We start from the raw sequence: 17,096 nt of genomic DNA on the forward strand, positions 1-17,096 counted from the left end.
ACCCCTGGCACTCCCCATCCATCCCCCTTATCCTGCTTTATTTTTCCTTTTAGCCCTTATTATCACCTGGCATAAGCATTAAACATCTATTTTCTTCACCTCCTCACATATACACACAAGACACCAGAAGTTATGATCTACAAAGGCAGGATTTTGTCTCGTTTGTTCACCACTGTAGCCCCAGCACTTATAAAAGTGCTGGGAATTACTTATCACCAGGAAAATGATGGAAGTAGTAGTACTTTCCGCCAAATTTGGTATCTAGGTCTATCACCTGGAATATTTCTACGGGTTGAGGTAGGGAGAGTGGCAACTGTGCTCCATATTGGGACATATTACATTTAATGAGGCTGAATTCCTATAACACCCACAACCTAGAAAACAGTCAAATGAACGTCCATTAGGATTCAGGTAGAGAGACAGGATGCTGGCTTGCCACTGTCCCATTCAGAGCTTGGTTCCTTTTGACCTCCTCTCCCTTCCCCTTCTTCCCATCCTTTCCCCATTAGTCAGCAATACCAGTTTGTCAGAGCATTTCATTGTTCACCAAATGGTTGAGAAAACACAAAAACTCTAAGTAAAGTATTATCAGCATAGAAATTTATTTGAATTCAAAATAATATGGTTATATTTAGAATAATGTAATAATTATCTAAAGCAAATATCATCTGCTTGGCTCTGAAAGAGGTCTAAAGATGTCATTCACTTGAAGTCAAAAAATATGTAGTAAGAAAGTACAAGGAAGCAAAATATAAGAACAAGTTTGCTGAGTATTGGGAGTTGTTACAAGAGGGACACACTAAGATACTGTAACGGAACCCAAATTATAAGACATGCAGCCAGGAGTTCTCTTCCTCTGTCAACTCCCTGGAAAGTAAATCAGCAACCTCAGTAATGCAAGAATACCACCACTTGGTTAACAGGACAAACTTCCTGAGGAGGACAGGTAGTAATTCACTAGACTTCTCCTTTCCCTAACTCCTTTGCTCACACCAATTTCTTTTCCTTCCTTTAAGATAGGTTTCATCCCGTTGAAAGAGTATTTGGTTTTATTTATAAAGTGGAGTAAATAATATCCTGATTGAAGTATGCAATGATTTAGTTGAAGACATTCAGGGATCAAACTTTTGAGAAAGGTCAGTCAGCTAGTTAGCAGAGACCATCAGTGGCTTGCAGAAAAAAAATTATAGATAATATATGTTTGCTAAATAGATAAAAAGAATAAGCAGTTAAAAGTGGGTGAAAAATCCTGGGGTTTACTGTGACCTAGACAATCAAAAGCAGGCAGGTGACCTTTGATTAAGCCCATTTACTTGTGGAGTGAGCTCTAAGGAGGCTCTGAGACAGAGTTTGGTTTCCAACAGTGTCCACGGCCAAGGTGCAAACTCAGAAGGTCTCCTCCTCTCGTAGAAACTGGAACACGGACGAGAAGTCTTTCTTTGAGTAGCCCTTTGCACACATCATCCTGTAGATCTGATGGGCTTGACTTCCCAGAAAGATTGGGCTCTTTGTGTTGGTAGCAGAGTCTTGTGCTAGTCCCAGATCCTAAATCAAACAAGGGCAGGAGGAAACACGTTGAGACTGGTAGTCAGGGCTCACTCTGGAACTGTGGCTCCTAATGCTTTGGTTTCAAAGAAGGAAAAATGAAGCCTGAAAAAACAAGATACTTAGAAGCACTATGGTAAATTATATATATTTTTATAAGTGCTTTCATAGGGCTGCAAAACTGCTCCAGACAGAAACCTTGATTCCCAAGCGTCCTCTCCACTCCTCCACCCTCCACCAGACCTATTTGTCTTGTTTTGACCTTGCACAGGGGTTACTATACAGGTGAGATCACATAGGGAAATGCTTTCTCAAATCTGCAGAAATCTGTAAGCCTAAGACAAACCCCATTATGGAACTACTGAATATCCATTCAATCTCTCATTCAACAATATAAATATTTAGCAACGTCTGTGTGCTGGGCACTGTTCTAAATGCTGGTGACAGTCATGACAAAACCAAGTCACTGTTCTCATGAAGCTCACTGTCCAGTGGAAGAGTGACAACAAAACAAATACTAAAATTTCAGACAATGACAAGTGCTATGAAGAAAAATAAAGCAGAGTAAGGGGTTAGAAAGTGATGGACAGCAAGAGGTGGGCTGGAAGGAAGAGAGTTCTGTTAGATGAAATGTTTAGGGAAGACCTCCCTGAGGCGAAGACACTTGACCTAAGATCTGAATATTAGGCAGTAGTGAGCTCTTTGGAGAGCTGGGGGAAGAGAGTTTCAGGCAGATGGAACAGCAAAGTAAAGGCTCTGTGGTGGGACAGGGCTTGGATATTCAAGAAATAGAAAGAAGGCCAGTGAGGCTGAATTAGAGTGAGCAAAGGGGCTGGGGAGGAAAAATAGCGTGGGGATGGGCAGAGGCAGAACACGGAAGCTTTAATATGTTTGGTAAGGAGTTTGGATTTTATTTTAAGTGCCATGGGACAATCATCTTGGCAACAACCCTTTAACATCTCAGAAAGCTAATGCTTCATTCCGAGAGTTTCAGAAAAACTACAGCTGTTTAAATACAGATAAAAGTTAACATTATAAATCTTTTATAGTTAAGCTGTAGCTAATGTATATGTACTACCATAAAAATGGAATCTTGTCCAAACTTGAAATATCTGGGATAAATGGAAGACAATGAAGACATGGATAATTGAAACAATATTCCTACATTTCATTTTATTTGTGATTTTATAAGAGCTGCAAACAAGTGGAAAAACCAACTAGATTTTCTTCTTACCATTACCACCCTCATTTCCCCCACCAATGGAAAAGTCAACAAGCAATGAAAGGGGAAGATAAGAAGCAAGACAAGAAATATTTCTACTCTTTGGGGAACATCCTTGATAACCAAGCAGTTACTGATACCATCCACTCAAAGGAGAAAATAAATCAAAGAAAAAATAAGGAAAATTTAAAGAATGACTTAAATCTCTAGCCTCTTGAATATGTACGATGCTACAAGTGCAAACATTATTTTGTGCTTATTTGTATAATTTTCATCTGTAAACATATAGATTTGGAAAATCTACTTAACCTTAAATTGTTCTATAGGTTCCACTTAAAAGCAAGTTTAATTAATACTCACATACCTAACAAATGTGGACAGCTACATTACTGCTTATACCCAGCCAAGCAAACGAGCCTCTTTCGTCGACATCATTTTGCAGCACATCTGCAAGGTGCACTTATTTTTAAATGACAGAGAGAAAATCTACATAGAAAAACTGCATTTAATTTTTAGCCTAGTAATATAACTAGAATATAAGAACTTAGAGTAAGCATAACATACTGAAGAGAAGAAAACACTATCGAGAAGAAAAGTCTAATAGAGTTTTTTTTTAAAGGGGCAAGTAAATATACCAAATAAGAGCTAATAAAACCAAAAAAAAAGGGAAACTAAAATAGCTTTCGTGGCTGCTACCTTAAAGGATGGACATTCTACAAAGAGTAAGGTGATTAGTCTATAAAAGCCTGAGTAGCTTGTCAATCCTGAAATGTTAGAAAAAGAAAGCATCCTTTGAAGCTTATAATATATAATTTAAAACAAACAAATACTCCACTAATCAAAATATTTATGAGCTCACTGGGTGGTTCAAAAAAAATATAAAGCAACTGCAAAAAGGTTTCAACAAATTAATGGAGGACCGATTTGTTATGTTTTACAAGGAAACAGTATATTGTGGGAGTACCAAGAGTTGTCATGATTTTCCATAAGTCGTTCCTTAGTGTCCATCAGAAACTGACTTCTAGGTTGGAGAGTTCTGAAGAATGATCTACTTTTTCTACTAATTATGTTCTGATTATACATACATAATATGTTAGAATTTTATGATGTTAAGACCTAGACATAATGTACAAGCCTCTTCCTCAATGACATGCTAACATCATATCCTCCAGCACAATGAGATTCAATGGCAGTTGAGCAAAATATCTCTTAGTAAGTAAAGCCTTGATCTGCCCAAGCAGGTACAACTGCTTTAATCACTGTAGCACCAATGTGGGATTTTAAAAATCTCTATCAATTTCTCTACACAAATCTAATTAGCTATGGTGTTTTTGCTAACAGCTATCTGAGGTGATGAAAGATTTTTAAAAGTTCGTTTCTAAGTACTCTCATTCTTAACAAAATTAAGAGATCTTCTTCTTTCTAAGGGAAATGACAAGTGCATTTCACAGAGGAAATGAAAGTAAAAGAGAAGAGTAAATATGTTTTACTACTGCACTGTCTTATGCTATTAGTTGAAAAAGCTATACTGTATTATCAAGAAAATAATTTTAAAGGAAGGACATTCACAGTGGCAGAACACTGGAGAAAACAACTAAAGGAAAGGTGTAACGCAGAGTAGGGGACAGCTAACGGTGGAGAGTCCCAAAGCAAAGCCAGCCCTACAGAAGGGCAAGAGCTGGACAAATTCATCCCCTTCTGATTAGAAGCCTCTACTTCTTATTACACTTGACTTGTCAGCTGTTTCTTCTGTTTGAGCCATTAGCAGTATTTTAGGAAACAAATAAGCTAATAGGTCTCAACCTACTTCATACAGATACGTAACGGAAACTGGGCACAAACGTGATTCTCTCCTTCTTCCATGTGCCCTAATAAATCACCCTGCAGCTTTGATGAAAACAGTACACTTAAGGAGCTACTTTCTGTTTCCAACAACAGCCACAAAGCACAATTATAAAAGCCTGTGTAGAGGATATGCAAACCTAAATACAAGGTACAGATTGGCATAAAAATAAATACTTTCTTAAATGAAACATGAAGAGAAAGAAAACTGCAAAATAAGAAACATAGTTTCAAATATTGCTTCACCCAATAAATATTTAAAGTGTGCCGACAATGTGACAGGTACTGTGCCAAAAGCTGGGGTCGGGGGACAAGGACAATCCAGGCAGGGGGAACAGCAAGCACGGAGGTTTGCAAGCGGGAGAGAACAAGAGGCAGAAATGAGTTCAGTATGGCTGAAGCAAGGAGAGGAGGGTGGGAAGGCAAAAATGAGCTGGTGAGGCAAGCCAGGGCCAAATCATGGAGGGCCTTGTAAGACAGCTGGCAGAGATGGACTTGAACCTACAAGCAATTGCAACCATGAAAGAGACTTGGGAGAAATGACATAATCAGGTTTTTACATTTTAGGAAGCCCACTCTTTACCATGGTGTGGAAAATGAACTGGAGAAGACGAGGATGAAAGGGAAGGAGACAAGTTAAGGGCTGATGTGGTCTAATCTAAATGAGGCTCAGCCAAGACACTGGTAGTAGCAGAAGGAGGAACTGGATGAATTCAAGGCCTATTCAAAAAGTAGAATGGACAGAATGTCATGGGGAATGAAGGACAGTAAGCTGAGTATGGTATCCACACGTGTGTGTTATTACTTTTGTAACCCAGGGGAAAAAAGTCAATTGCGGGGGTGGGGCACGGGGAATAAGCTCTATGCAGAAATCTGAAAGTCTGTTCATCCAAAAAGTATTTCCTAACGTTGAGATCACAAACGAGAGGAGGCCAACAATTTGCTTTTCAAATGACTTTACACACAAATACATATATATTCTTAAAGCAGGAAGATGTATTTAGAAATCTAGTATGATGAGAAAGATCCTCTCTTCTTTTGTGATAGGTATATCCAATGTCAATGTATTATAAACCATCAGAAAATTCTTACTGCTTCCATTCTAAGGACTTGGTAAATTTATGATGAAGAACAAAATTTTACCAGCTCAAATTACAAACAAATCCAAGCACAAAAGAAAAATCCCAGCCCATTCTTCTCATCTGAAAGGCCAGGAATAAAAAAATGAGTAAGGTAAGGATTTTTATCTAAGCTGAGTTTTAACGCATTTCGAATGAGAAAGTGAGTAACTATTTTAGTAGTCTTGCCTTTTAGGATAGACATACGCTTTGTTAAAAGGGAACAGGAGGGGGAGAGAGAGAGAGGGAGGGAGGGAGGGACAGGGGGAGGGGAATTAGACTATTAAACATTTTTTCTTTTGGGTAGTCTGCATTTATCATACCTTAGCCATGAGTGTTGTTCCGAATCCACCCTGATAGTTATTAGCTGAAGGAACTCCATCCATCACCCCAGGTACAGGATTGTAACTGTCACTTGACCAACACCGTCCTGAGCTCATATTTAGAATTTTAGCCAATAGTTTTGGGTCAAGCCCTAACCTGTCAAAGGTCAAAGAAAAGAAGTGTTAAATGTCAAAATGTACAAGTCATGCGTGACTTATTTACATATGAGGATGCTCCATCTTCTCTCTCCATTTGTTATATGTCTTCAAATATCAAAGCAGTTTGATGAGAGTGAAGAATCCAATCTTAAATTATAGGGTATTAAAAGCTAGTGATTACACATTTCTGAGCCAGGACATTCTACACTGAGAGAAAACCTTCTATACTATCCTACTTTCAAGAAAGAATACACAATCACATAAAAGTGCTATTGGTTTATCACACACATGGGTCTTCTAGTCTTTTGGACATTACTGCATTTATGTGTCACATATGAACCTTAAACCAATATGATAATCTAAATTATACATTCTTTACTCACAAATGATATATTTCAGAAAGAAATATGGACAGAATAACTATGTATCATGGGAGTCTGTGTGGATGCATTTATATGTATATTTATTCTACTAACTTTTATGAGAATAAATTCAAGAGATGAGTCATGAGCAATGAAATGAGCTTGAGAAGTTATCATTATAAAAGAAGACATTTCTTGCTGCAAACTTTTCCTTATTTATTAAATCTTCATTAGACAATCTTGCTTATGAAGCAAGTCTGCACCAAGTTGTGACATATGCTATCTATTCAGAGACATGCATTATAGTTCTGGGTCAACTGCTGATAAGGTTACTGATCCTGATAAAACAAAGCTTGCCCAAGCGGAAACATCATTTGTTCTATTACTGAGCTGATGGCATAAACGGCTGTTCAATGTGGACCCAGAGAAAAGTGGAACCCAATTGCTATATTACATTGATTTTAAGTATCTTAATGCTGTTTGGGAAGCACAGTTTTGCTAAGTATCACTGAATCAAGTTTCAAATAAAACTTTATACCCAGCAATTTACTGGTTTCTTTCATACAAAGAGCCATTATAAAACAATTGTCATAAAAGCTTTCTGCCTTTTCTTATAACCAATCTCTTCCAGAACAAAAAAAGATTGAAAAAAGACACATATAAATGTTAAACGAATGGTGCATTTTGGCATGCTTAAGTTCTTATTTACTTTATGTGTTCAAAATATACGTCTGTTTATTTCCAAATCTGAATATCACGACCAGTAAAACATTTTTCCAATGCAGAATATGGGGCTAGAGCTAACAGCCAGGGCATGTATGGACTTCTCATGTAATACAACTGTTATGTAATTAGGCTTTCCAAGAGTAGCTGTGGTTCAAGGAATACTATATGGCATGCCACGTATATGAATTCATATGGTGGGCCATGATATAATGAGGGGTTTTTACTAAAGATTATAAGAGAGACAGAAGATTCAATTTAAATCAGCTATCATACATTCTGTTCAATTGTAGAATGCAGAAAGAAACTCAACAGTTTCATTCACTCTTTTACAAAGATCGAAATTTATCACGTGTAGTTTGCTACTGATGCTTTCTTTCCTCTTTAAATAAAATTAGGCTATCAGTATGCTGTTGTAACAGATGACTTAGGAAAAGATAAAGCCAATGTGCTTAGGGAATAATTGTGAAAAGTAAAAACACAAATTAATAATTAGTTAATTTGCTGTAAACTGAAAATATATTCTCTAAGCACAAATGTTCAAGAATATATATGTATTCCGTGAACAGGGAATATTTTTAAAGACTCCAAAATATCACTTTTCCCTTCCATTTGAAATATAATTTAGGGGCTTCCTAATTTAGATTTTCTTTTAAAATGGCACATCACATTTAAAGCAGCAGAGTTACTTCTCTCTATGTATGTATCCAATACATTGACATTGCATATACTCTACTAGGTTATACTTGGCAGTACCTCACAAGTCTTCGTTGCTAAAGAAATTCATGATCTGTCTAAAATACTCACCAAAATGGTGAGCAAAGCTTATTATCCTTTGTAAAACCCTACATTGCATTTTTCTTGAATGTTCGAGGAAAAATACCGGCACTGATTTATGGAAGCCTTTTTGGTAAACACATGATTATTTAGAAGCATCCTGAAGGGCACACAAAAAAATGAGGGGGCAGTTGTTAATGTGCTCACTTTTCAAGTTTGATGCTTCCCCACCGTGCTGATTCCCTTCAGGAGATGGTTACTCCCTCTCCGCTTTTCCTCTCCCCACCCTACAGCAAAGTGTATCATTAAAAAGAGCAAGTTAGAAGTGTTTTGCATTTCATCTTTCTGAGGATTCTTTCACTGGCACACATATAACTGACAGTTAAAATTAGACATGGTATTAAAATCAGTTACTAAAGTCCTCTGTCTTCCACTGTGCCCAAGGCTTGTAATGGTCTGAAACCAGCTAGAATACACAGTAATTGTCATTCAGAGTCTATCCTAGAACGTCATGCTTCACTGGAGAAGACTGAGTTTCCATTTGAAATCAACAAATTAATCCAAGACAGGTATCTGAAAGGGCAAGTTTAATAGGAAGCAGCTACTGGGCTCTCAACCATGATAAAATGTTATTGCTGTTTCCCTGTAAATTGGCTGGGAACATATGATACTTTCTGCATAAGAGCCCCATTGCTGCTCAGGAGATATACAGCTCAAGCCATCAAAAGGATGACAGTCTGTCAGTCCCCATAATAACTTGCCACTGGATATGGTTTGAGAGTGCGCGTGTGCGTGCATGTGGCTCTACAATTGCTGGAATGTTCTCTGATACAAACAGAATGAATTCATCACTCTGACCGCATATATAACGCAACTCAAATAAACGTCACTGTGTCAAATCCACTCACCTTTAAAACACAAGAATTTTAAATGAACTTTTGGGAGAAGTAAAAACGATGCATAAACTATAACAAAATTAAAGAGAATCCAAACATTTGCCTTCACTATAACCAAGGCTTCTAAGGACCAAAAAAGTTTGTTCACTTTATATTCTCTATAAGTATCTATACTACCTGTAGCAAATTATGTCACTAAACTGAGATGTTTGTAACACAGGAACAGATCTGAAAATGACACATCTAAGATCGTGTCAGTTTTAATCAATCATTCGCTCATTCACCAATGTTTACACAGATCTGCTGTGCTTGGAGCCAAGGAGACCACAGGAAAGAAGCTAAGAAGAGGCTGTACCTGCCCTCCAGGAATGGGCCAGTTATGACACACATCCAGGTACTGTTACCTGAGGCAGGAAAAGTGCCTCTCTCCCTCCCTCTCTCCTCTCCTCATCCACTTGACAAATCTTCCCTGAATGCCTTCTGTGTGCCAGGTATGTTCTTAAGATAGGGCAATGAGCAGACAAAGCCAATCCCCATCATGGAGCTTGCATTCTAGTTGGGGAGACAGGCAATAAACAAACAAATAAATATATAACGCCAGCTAGTGAGAAGTGTTACAAAGAAAAAAACTTTAAAGGACAATTCAGGGCCGACCCGGTGGCTTAGCGGTTAAGTGCGTGCACTCCGCTGCTGGCAGCCCGGGTTCGGATCCCGGGTGCGCACTGAGGCACCACTTCCCCGGCCATGCTGAGGCCGCATCCCACATACAGCAACTAGAAGGATGTGCAGCTATGACATACAACTATCTACTGGGGCTTTGGGTGCAAAAAATAAAAATAAATTTAAAAAATATTTTAAAAAAATAAATAAATAAAATAAAGGACAATTCAATTCAAATACTAACCACCACCACCATCACATCAATAACTACCACGTACAGAGCATCTACTATGTGCCAGGAACTGTTGTAAAAGATTTACATGGATTAACTCATTTAATCCTCACAACAACCCTTTGTATAGGTACTATTATTTTTGTCATTTTATAGATGAGAAAAGCCTAAGTCTGTGGCAAAGCTGGGATGCAGGCATTGATAGACATCCAAACTCGCACCATCCTGAGTCTCACTGGGTCATGTGGATAGTGAACTTAACAGTCAATCAGCCAGTCTGATGGCATTTCATCAGGTTATTAAGAAATTTGGTCAAACTTTTATTACGCACCTTTTGCCATTTGTTATATCTATTAAAGTATCAACTAAGAGGCTTCATCATCACCTAAAGGAAAAGACATCTTCTTCTAAGGGCAGCAGCCAAGAAACTAAAATCATGCTTGTGGGATAGTTCTCATCCTGAACAGCCTTCCAGAAGTTCAACTGTTCTAAGTTTCTTATAGTGGAAGAAGACATGATGGTTGTTGCTGGAGGGGCCTGGGCCCCGGTTGGTAATGCAAATAACTTGTTATGCCACCAATATTGAAAAACCAAAAAAACAATTTCTGGTGGAGCAAAAATAAAAACAAAACAACAAAACCCACATTATCAACATTGTTCCTATGTGATGCACAGGTGATGCAAGGAGGGCACTCTCAGTGCCATAAAATTATGTTCTGAGTCCTAACTAAAACCCAATTAGAAGGCAGAAAGGTCTACTAAAAAAGATTCTCAGACTAGAATATGTTGTGTACTAATATTTTTTACGCTTTTTTTTTACAGCATTTTAAAATTTCACTAACATCCATAAAGATTCATGTGAAAGATCATAGGGTCAATAAAAATTCCAAACTGTAAGATTTTATTCTTCTACTTTTAAAAAAAGGGAAACATCAGTGTCCTGGAAAAAACACTGACTTATAGAATGAAATTAATCAGAAATGGTCACTTCATAGGAATAGGTGACTCAATTTGTAAATGTTGACATTAATGCTCTAAAAAAAATTTCACTTCACAGTGAACAGAACATAAATGTGGCTGAACCACTTTGATGCTGTACTACTTTGTGGGAATTTACTACTTGGGAATTTATGCTTGCTGATGCCAATTTTCTCTTTCACCTTGCAAAGCTCAATAAATCGTGGCCGCTCTCTATACTCTATTAGAGAACAATCCTGTCATTTTAAACCACGTCTGTAAACCATGGAGAAAAGACAATAGCAGAAGCAATCATTTTTAGGACTTTCAAACCACTGAGAATCTTTGTAAGATATACTGATAAAACCCTAATGTTATGAAAATAAGCAATTCATTAGTACAATCTGAAGCACCAGAAATTTACAAAGTATTGTAACAGTTAAGTAAAACTAGTGATTTTCTGCTTTGTGTTCAAATACTTTTTTATATATATGTAAATATTATATATATAAATATATATATCAGTACCAGTAATGTATGTAGAGTTTTGTGTTAAACATTTAAAAGTTTCATCTTTCTAAGCATTGTTTTGATCATAGTGGATCAAGTCCAACAGTAAGGGAAAATCTACTTATTGTTTCTGCTCTTAACATTTCTATTTGGAATTTCATCACTGCTCATCTTCTCTCTGATAACAAACCCACTCTAGTAGCCAATGTACACATTTCATTGTATACATTTTATTCATTTGATTCAACCGATTTTTACACTATTCTTTATTAGCTAGTGTTTGGAATTAAGAATTCCACAAGCACTTACCATACAAAAACTTCATTTTAGAATGGCAAATGATCATCTAATAAGAGTTTTGCTAGGAAAATTATCTGAGGAATGCCAGAGGATGCATCACTATGCCTAAGGAACATCCTGATCCAGTGATGCTCAAAGTAAGAAGCAGAATACAAAATAAACTGGAAAAGATAAAGAGGGAAATCTCAGTATAGTATAACCTAGATTCATCCAGGCTTTTACTTTTTCATTATATATTCATTTACATCCAGAAAAATGAAGATAAAATTCTAAAGATGCGTATGCATACTAATACTCTAATCCTACTGTCAACATCAATTAATTTTGTATGCAATTTTGGTGCCAGAAATTTACATTTTCCTCTTCCATGAAATTAGCCTACAGGATGGACATAAAAACAAGTTAGTGGTAACTTGTTTTTCAATTATGATAAGTGACCCATACCCTAAAACCGGCTACAACACAGACATAACACTCTGAACAGCTTCCTATATACTACCAGTTTTATTAAGGCTTTCTACAGATATGCCTTACCATCTTACAGACATTCAATTTTAAAATGTAAATGGTACAGGATATTGATAAACCAATTAGCGCTGATGCAAAGCAAATTCCTCTTTTATCTCAATTACAACATGACAACTTAATAGGTCAAGATAGTTTAACATCTGAGACAAGGGCAATTCAATAATACAACAGCATCTTGATATGGTAATTAAGAGGAAATGTGAATCCATTACTGTGTTTTAAAAAATATCTCAAGCACTTTGGCTCTTTTTATTGCTTTTATCAAAAGCTGTGATAAGAAACACTACTCTGATTTGTGATATGTTTGGTAAGCAGTTTTGGGAAGCATGAAGAAAACACCTGAATAAAGTATCTTGCTCACTAAACATTTTCTAAAGTAAGAAATGTGTATTTATTATATTCATGAAACACAAAACATTCAAAAACTTAATTAGGTGATTAATCATATGTAGCATTCCTAACTCAAAAGATTAAAGGTTAAAATTAAGACATTAACCTTAAACATTCTAAAGGATGATCATCATCGTAGGAAAAACAGATTCCTGATTCACTTTAAGCAAAGTATAAATGCCATTTTATTTTAATGGAAAGATATATCCTTAATGTAAAGTAACAAAACACAGGCAAGTTAAAATGAAAGAGTTAGGCACATGAGTTGCAGCTTTACGAATGCCATCCAGTTTACCCTGAGAATAAACAACCAAGAGTCCTTTTAGTGTAGATTTTGAGGACTATATTTAAAATAGAGACATAAAACCAGTCACGTGGTAGCATATTACTTGAATTGACTATACATTAAAACTGTGTTTTACACAAATTTGTCCTATACTGCCAAAGTATGTTTAAATTTTATAGTAAAAGTGTTTCTTGCATTTCAACATAACAGAAGAAATGGAGCTCCCATATAAAAAGGATAATGTAACTACTAACATACAGCGCAATACATTTTACGGCTATGGCAAAGAGTATTCACGCTCTTCAGGGTCCTATTGGTCATCAAATAAGCAAAGTCTATGAAAGTTCAATAATGAAGTACTTTCAAAATGTTCCTCCATCAACTCATTTATTTCTCATGAATATTTCTTTTCAACATCAGAAAATCAATTAGGAAAGCTCATAAAAATTTTTAGTGTATGAAAATGTGCTATTCAACAAACCTGATTCCAAGATTCATAGCTTCAGCAGTTCCAATCATACTAATACCTAACAGCATGTTGTTGCAGATCTTTGCAGCCTGAAAATAGAGTACACGTTAAATATGTTTATTTTCAAGTTATAACTTATAGGAAGTTGTTCTTTACCCAATTCTACAGGCTTCTTTCTAAAAGTAAGAGCATTCAACTGTTGATTCTCTCAAATGGGGAAAGGAACATGGTACCGTATGCCTCCCTCCCAGCCTAACACGTTATCCCAAAGCAGACTGGGGAGTCTCTTCCACTAGGTAAGAGCCCTGCAGTGGTGACCAAGCTCCTCCTGTAGCCTCAGTCCTATAGGGAATATTGATCTATGTGGCATGACTGCTCTTTTTTTTTCCCCCAGTTTTATTGAGATATAGTTGACATACAGCACTATATAAGCTTAGGTTGTACAGCATAATGATTTGACATACATATATCATGCAATGATTACCACAATAAGTTTAGTAAACATGAATCATCTCATATAGATACAAAAAATATATGTGTGTATATATTTTTTTCCTTGTGATGAGAACTCTACGGTTTACTCGCTGAACAATATATCACAGAGCAGAGTTAACTACAGTCATCATGTTGTACATTACATCCCTAGTACGACTGCTCTTTAAGGAATGGGGCTTACATTCTAATTGGGGAAATGAGAGTACACACTGAATGCAAAGGTAACAAACAAACAAAAACAATTAAGTGGCAAATTGTATGGCTACAAGATAGAGAGCAGGAGTTCAGAGAAACAAGATCACTGAGGGCAGGAGCAGAGAGGAAGTGGAACCTGAAACCATCTCTCATAAGGCCAGGCAGGATTTAAATAGGCAAGAGAGAGAAAAGAGGAGAGCAGGGAAAAAGGTAAATATATAAGAGGGATTAAATATATAAGAGCATATACATTAAACATATATGGTATTAAACATAAGGGATGTTCCTGAGAACAGTAAGAAAATGGACTCATGTGCATATATTTTAAGGAATGGTGAGAAATTTGATAGTTAAGACTGGCGCAAGAGCTATGACAGCTGGGGTGGAGAGTTAAAATTTGAAATAGACCCCTAGGACATAGGAATCTATTCCAAGTTTCAGAATGGGGAAGTCTATGATGATAGAAGCATCTTGATGGAGTTGGTTTTGGTACAGTGTTGGGCAGAGCAGTAAACCTGGCAGCCAGAGACCCATTAGGTCCTCTGAGCAGTAAATGAGGTGAGATGATGAGAGAAAGACTGGATTGTAACGTATGGAATGGACAAAACAGTCAACAATGAGAGGCACTGAAGCAAAAATCAATAGAACTTGGAGACTGACTGGACAAGGGAATGGAGACAATAGATATATCTAAGATAATACTGAACTCTTGAATAAGATCAGAGGCTGCCAGTGACCAGGACAAAGCATTAAGAGGAGTGACGGAATGAATGAGAGTATGTGTGCTGGGTGGGAGGGGGATAACTCCTTTTTTTTTTTTCTGGTGAGGAAGATTACCTCTGAGCTAACATCTGTTGCCAATCCTCCTCTTTTTTGCTCAGGAAGATTGGCCCTGGGCTAACATCCGTGCCCATCTTCCTCTACTTCATATGTGGGATGCCTGCCACAGCATGGCTTGATAAGCAGTACATAGATCTGCACCTGGGATCTGAACCTGCAAACCCCGAGCCACAGAAGTGGAGTGCACGAACTTAACCACTACGCCACCAGGCTGGCCCCAGGATAATGCTTTTGATGTCAGAGTTGTCATTCACCTCTATCTGATTAGAGAATTGATATAACATATTTCTAAATGAAAATTATTTGGTTTTCAAGAAAAAGATTAAAGTGCATAGGTTACTTCTACATGACTGTACTATAAACAGAGTAATTACAAAATTAGATGGAGGATAACAGCAATTCAGACAACATGAGCACTTCGTATAGAAACAATTTTAAGGATGATTTCAGTGGTTACTGGGATGATTAGTCAAAATATGAATGATGGAACTTTTGATATCTTTTTTAAATTAGTTAACTGGCCGATGTCTATTTAATTCCACCAGGAATGATGGAAAACTAATTTATTCCAAATTAATTTAAGAAAATCTGAGCAAATAAAGAATCGATAGATTGAACAGAGTAAGAAGGAATAAGAATGTGCTCAGGAAAGAGAAACGAAGGTTAGCCGATTTTTCATCATCAAGTCAGGGTCATTAGTGTGAAAATGTTACCTGCCCAGTCCCAACAGCTCCACAATACACCACATGGGAGCCCATGCACCCCAGCAACTCTTGGGCAGCAGCAAATTCGTCTTCAACTCCTCCCACCATAAACGTGAGGTTCCCAGACCGAGCAGCTCCTACACCTGAATGGTTTGGGGGTAAAAGGTTAGAAGCAGAAGGATACATTTCTCCAAGTGTTTAAGTAGATAGTAAAATTAGAGAAAATCCCCAAATCAAATGAAAATATCTTGCCTCCAAATTGTATTTATGTCAGACATATGTAAGATACTCTAAATCCCTCCTGGAATATTTTAATAATCAAGTATCATGCAGGTTAATCATAAACCAAGAGAAATATACAGATTCAGTCAAACTCTCCTTCTCAATTCATCTCAAATATTTGGCGCAATCACGGCATGACAGATATGGGAATTTGAAATGTGAATTTTATTATTCCCATGCATCTATTATTCTCCTAAGAAATCTATTTAGTAAGAGAAAGTATGAAAAACGTTACTTGTGCCCTGACCAGCACAGGAGCAGCCAGAGGGGTCTGCAGGCCAAATTTGAATTCGAGGTCTCTGGCTCACTCACTAGCTCTCTGCATACTATCTACAGATGAGATGTAGAAAGAGAGAGACCTGGCTCTTTCTCCCATAAATAAGTAGCATTTCAGCATAAATAAGCATTTCAGACAGTAAGATTCTTTTTTAAGGTAAAGAAAAGGGTTTTTTATTTAGACTGATTATTCCGAGGTGCACTTTCTGATATTATTTGATTTTTCTTTTCCCTCCTGCTATACGCCTTTTGGGCAATTCACTCCTAGCGATATGAGCAGGAAGAAGAAATAAACTTTGGTCTGGCTACTTAGTAATTTTAACAAAGGTTTGATGCATGTTCATTGACTGAAATGATTGGAGAAAACAACTTCTACTTTAGCCCAGAAAACATGGCCTAGACTTGTCCTAAAAAGGGAAGAAAGCTTCATTCATTTAAATTTTTATTAACTATAAAATAAAACCCAGAGTATTATTAGTATTTTTAGTATTAGAGAAGTCTTAATTCATAATTTTCAAGTTAGGTTTTGCTGATCAAAACTAGGAAAGTATGTGGAAGAGTTATATGAGTACAATTTTTGCCTTTACACCTTATTTTATAGTATAGCTAGGAATAAAGAAATCGTAATTGTGTGTACTAGGTATCAAACCTGACCACTAGAATAGACAGCTGCGAGTAAGGGCCTACTTTTGAATTTAATTTATTCAATGAAATACACAGTTTTTACACATAAAAAGCCTAAGTGAGAAGATCCCTATTTCATTCAAATTGTATTTTGCTATTGCCAAATCAAGTAGCCTTTCTATTTTACAATGCATACTATTTTTATCTAATTATTAAAAGCAAAAGAAGTCAGGGGCCGGCCCGGTGGCGCAAGCGGTTGGGTGTGCGTGCTCCACTGAGGTGGCCCGGGGTTCGCTGGTTCGGATCCTGGTTGTGCACCGACGCACTGCTTGGCAAGCCATGCTGTGGCGGCGTCCCACATAAAGTGGAGGAAGATGGGCA

General features: G+C 37.0%; 1 protein-coding gene across 1 annotated transcript in view; it reads right to left on the reverse strand.

Annotated features, from left to right (window-relative positions):
• Positions 1-578: 578 nt before the first annotated feature.
• HIBADH (3-hydroxyisobutyrate dehydrogenase) overlaps positions 579-17,096 on the reverse strand; it is a 111,477-nt gene continuing 94,959 nt past the window's right edge. The window contains exons 5-8 of the mRNA XM_004418886.3: positions 15,543-15,676; positions 13,312-13,388; positions 6,051-6,207; positions 579-1,545 (exon numbers count right to left, since the gene is read on the reverse strand). Coding sequence (XP_004418943.1) covers positions 1,387-1,545; positions 6,051-6,207; positions 13,312-13,388; positions 15,543-15,676 — 527 coding nt within the window. The 3' untranslated portion in view covers positions 579-1,386. The remainder of the gene's footprint in view (positions 1,546-6,050; positions 6,208-13,311; positions 13,389-15,542; positions 15,677-17,096) is intronic.

This window comes from Ceratotherium simum, chromosome 1, assembly GCF_057802395.1.
Source record: "Ceratotherium simum simum isolate JZ-2026a chromosome 1, ASM5780239v1, whole genome shotgun sequence".
In the NCBI taxonomy this organism is placed as follows: Eukaryota; Metazoa; Chordata; class Mammalia; order Perissodactyla; family Rhinocerotidae; genus Ceratotherium; species Ceratotherium simum.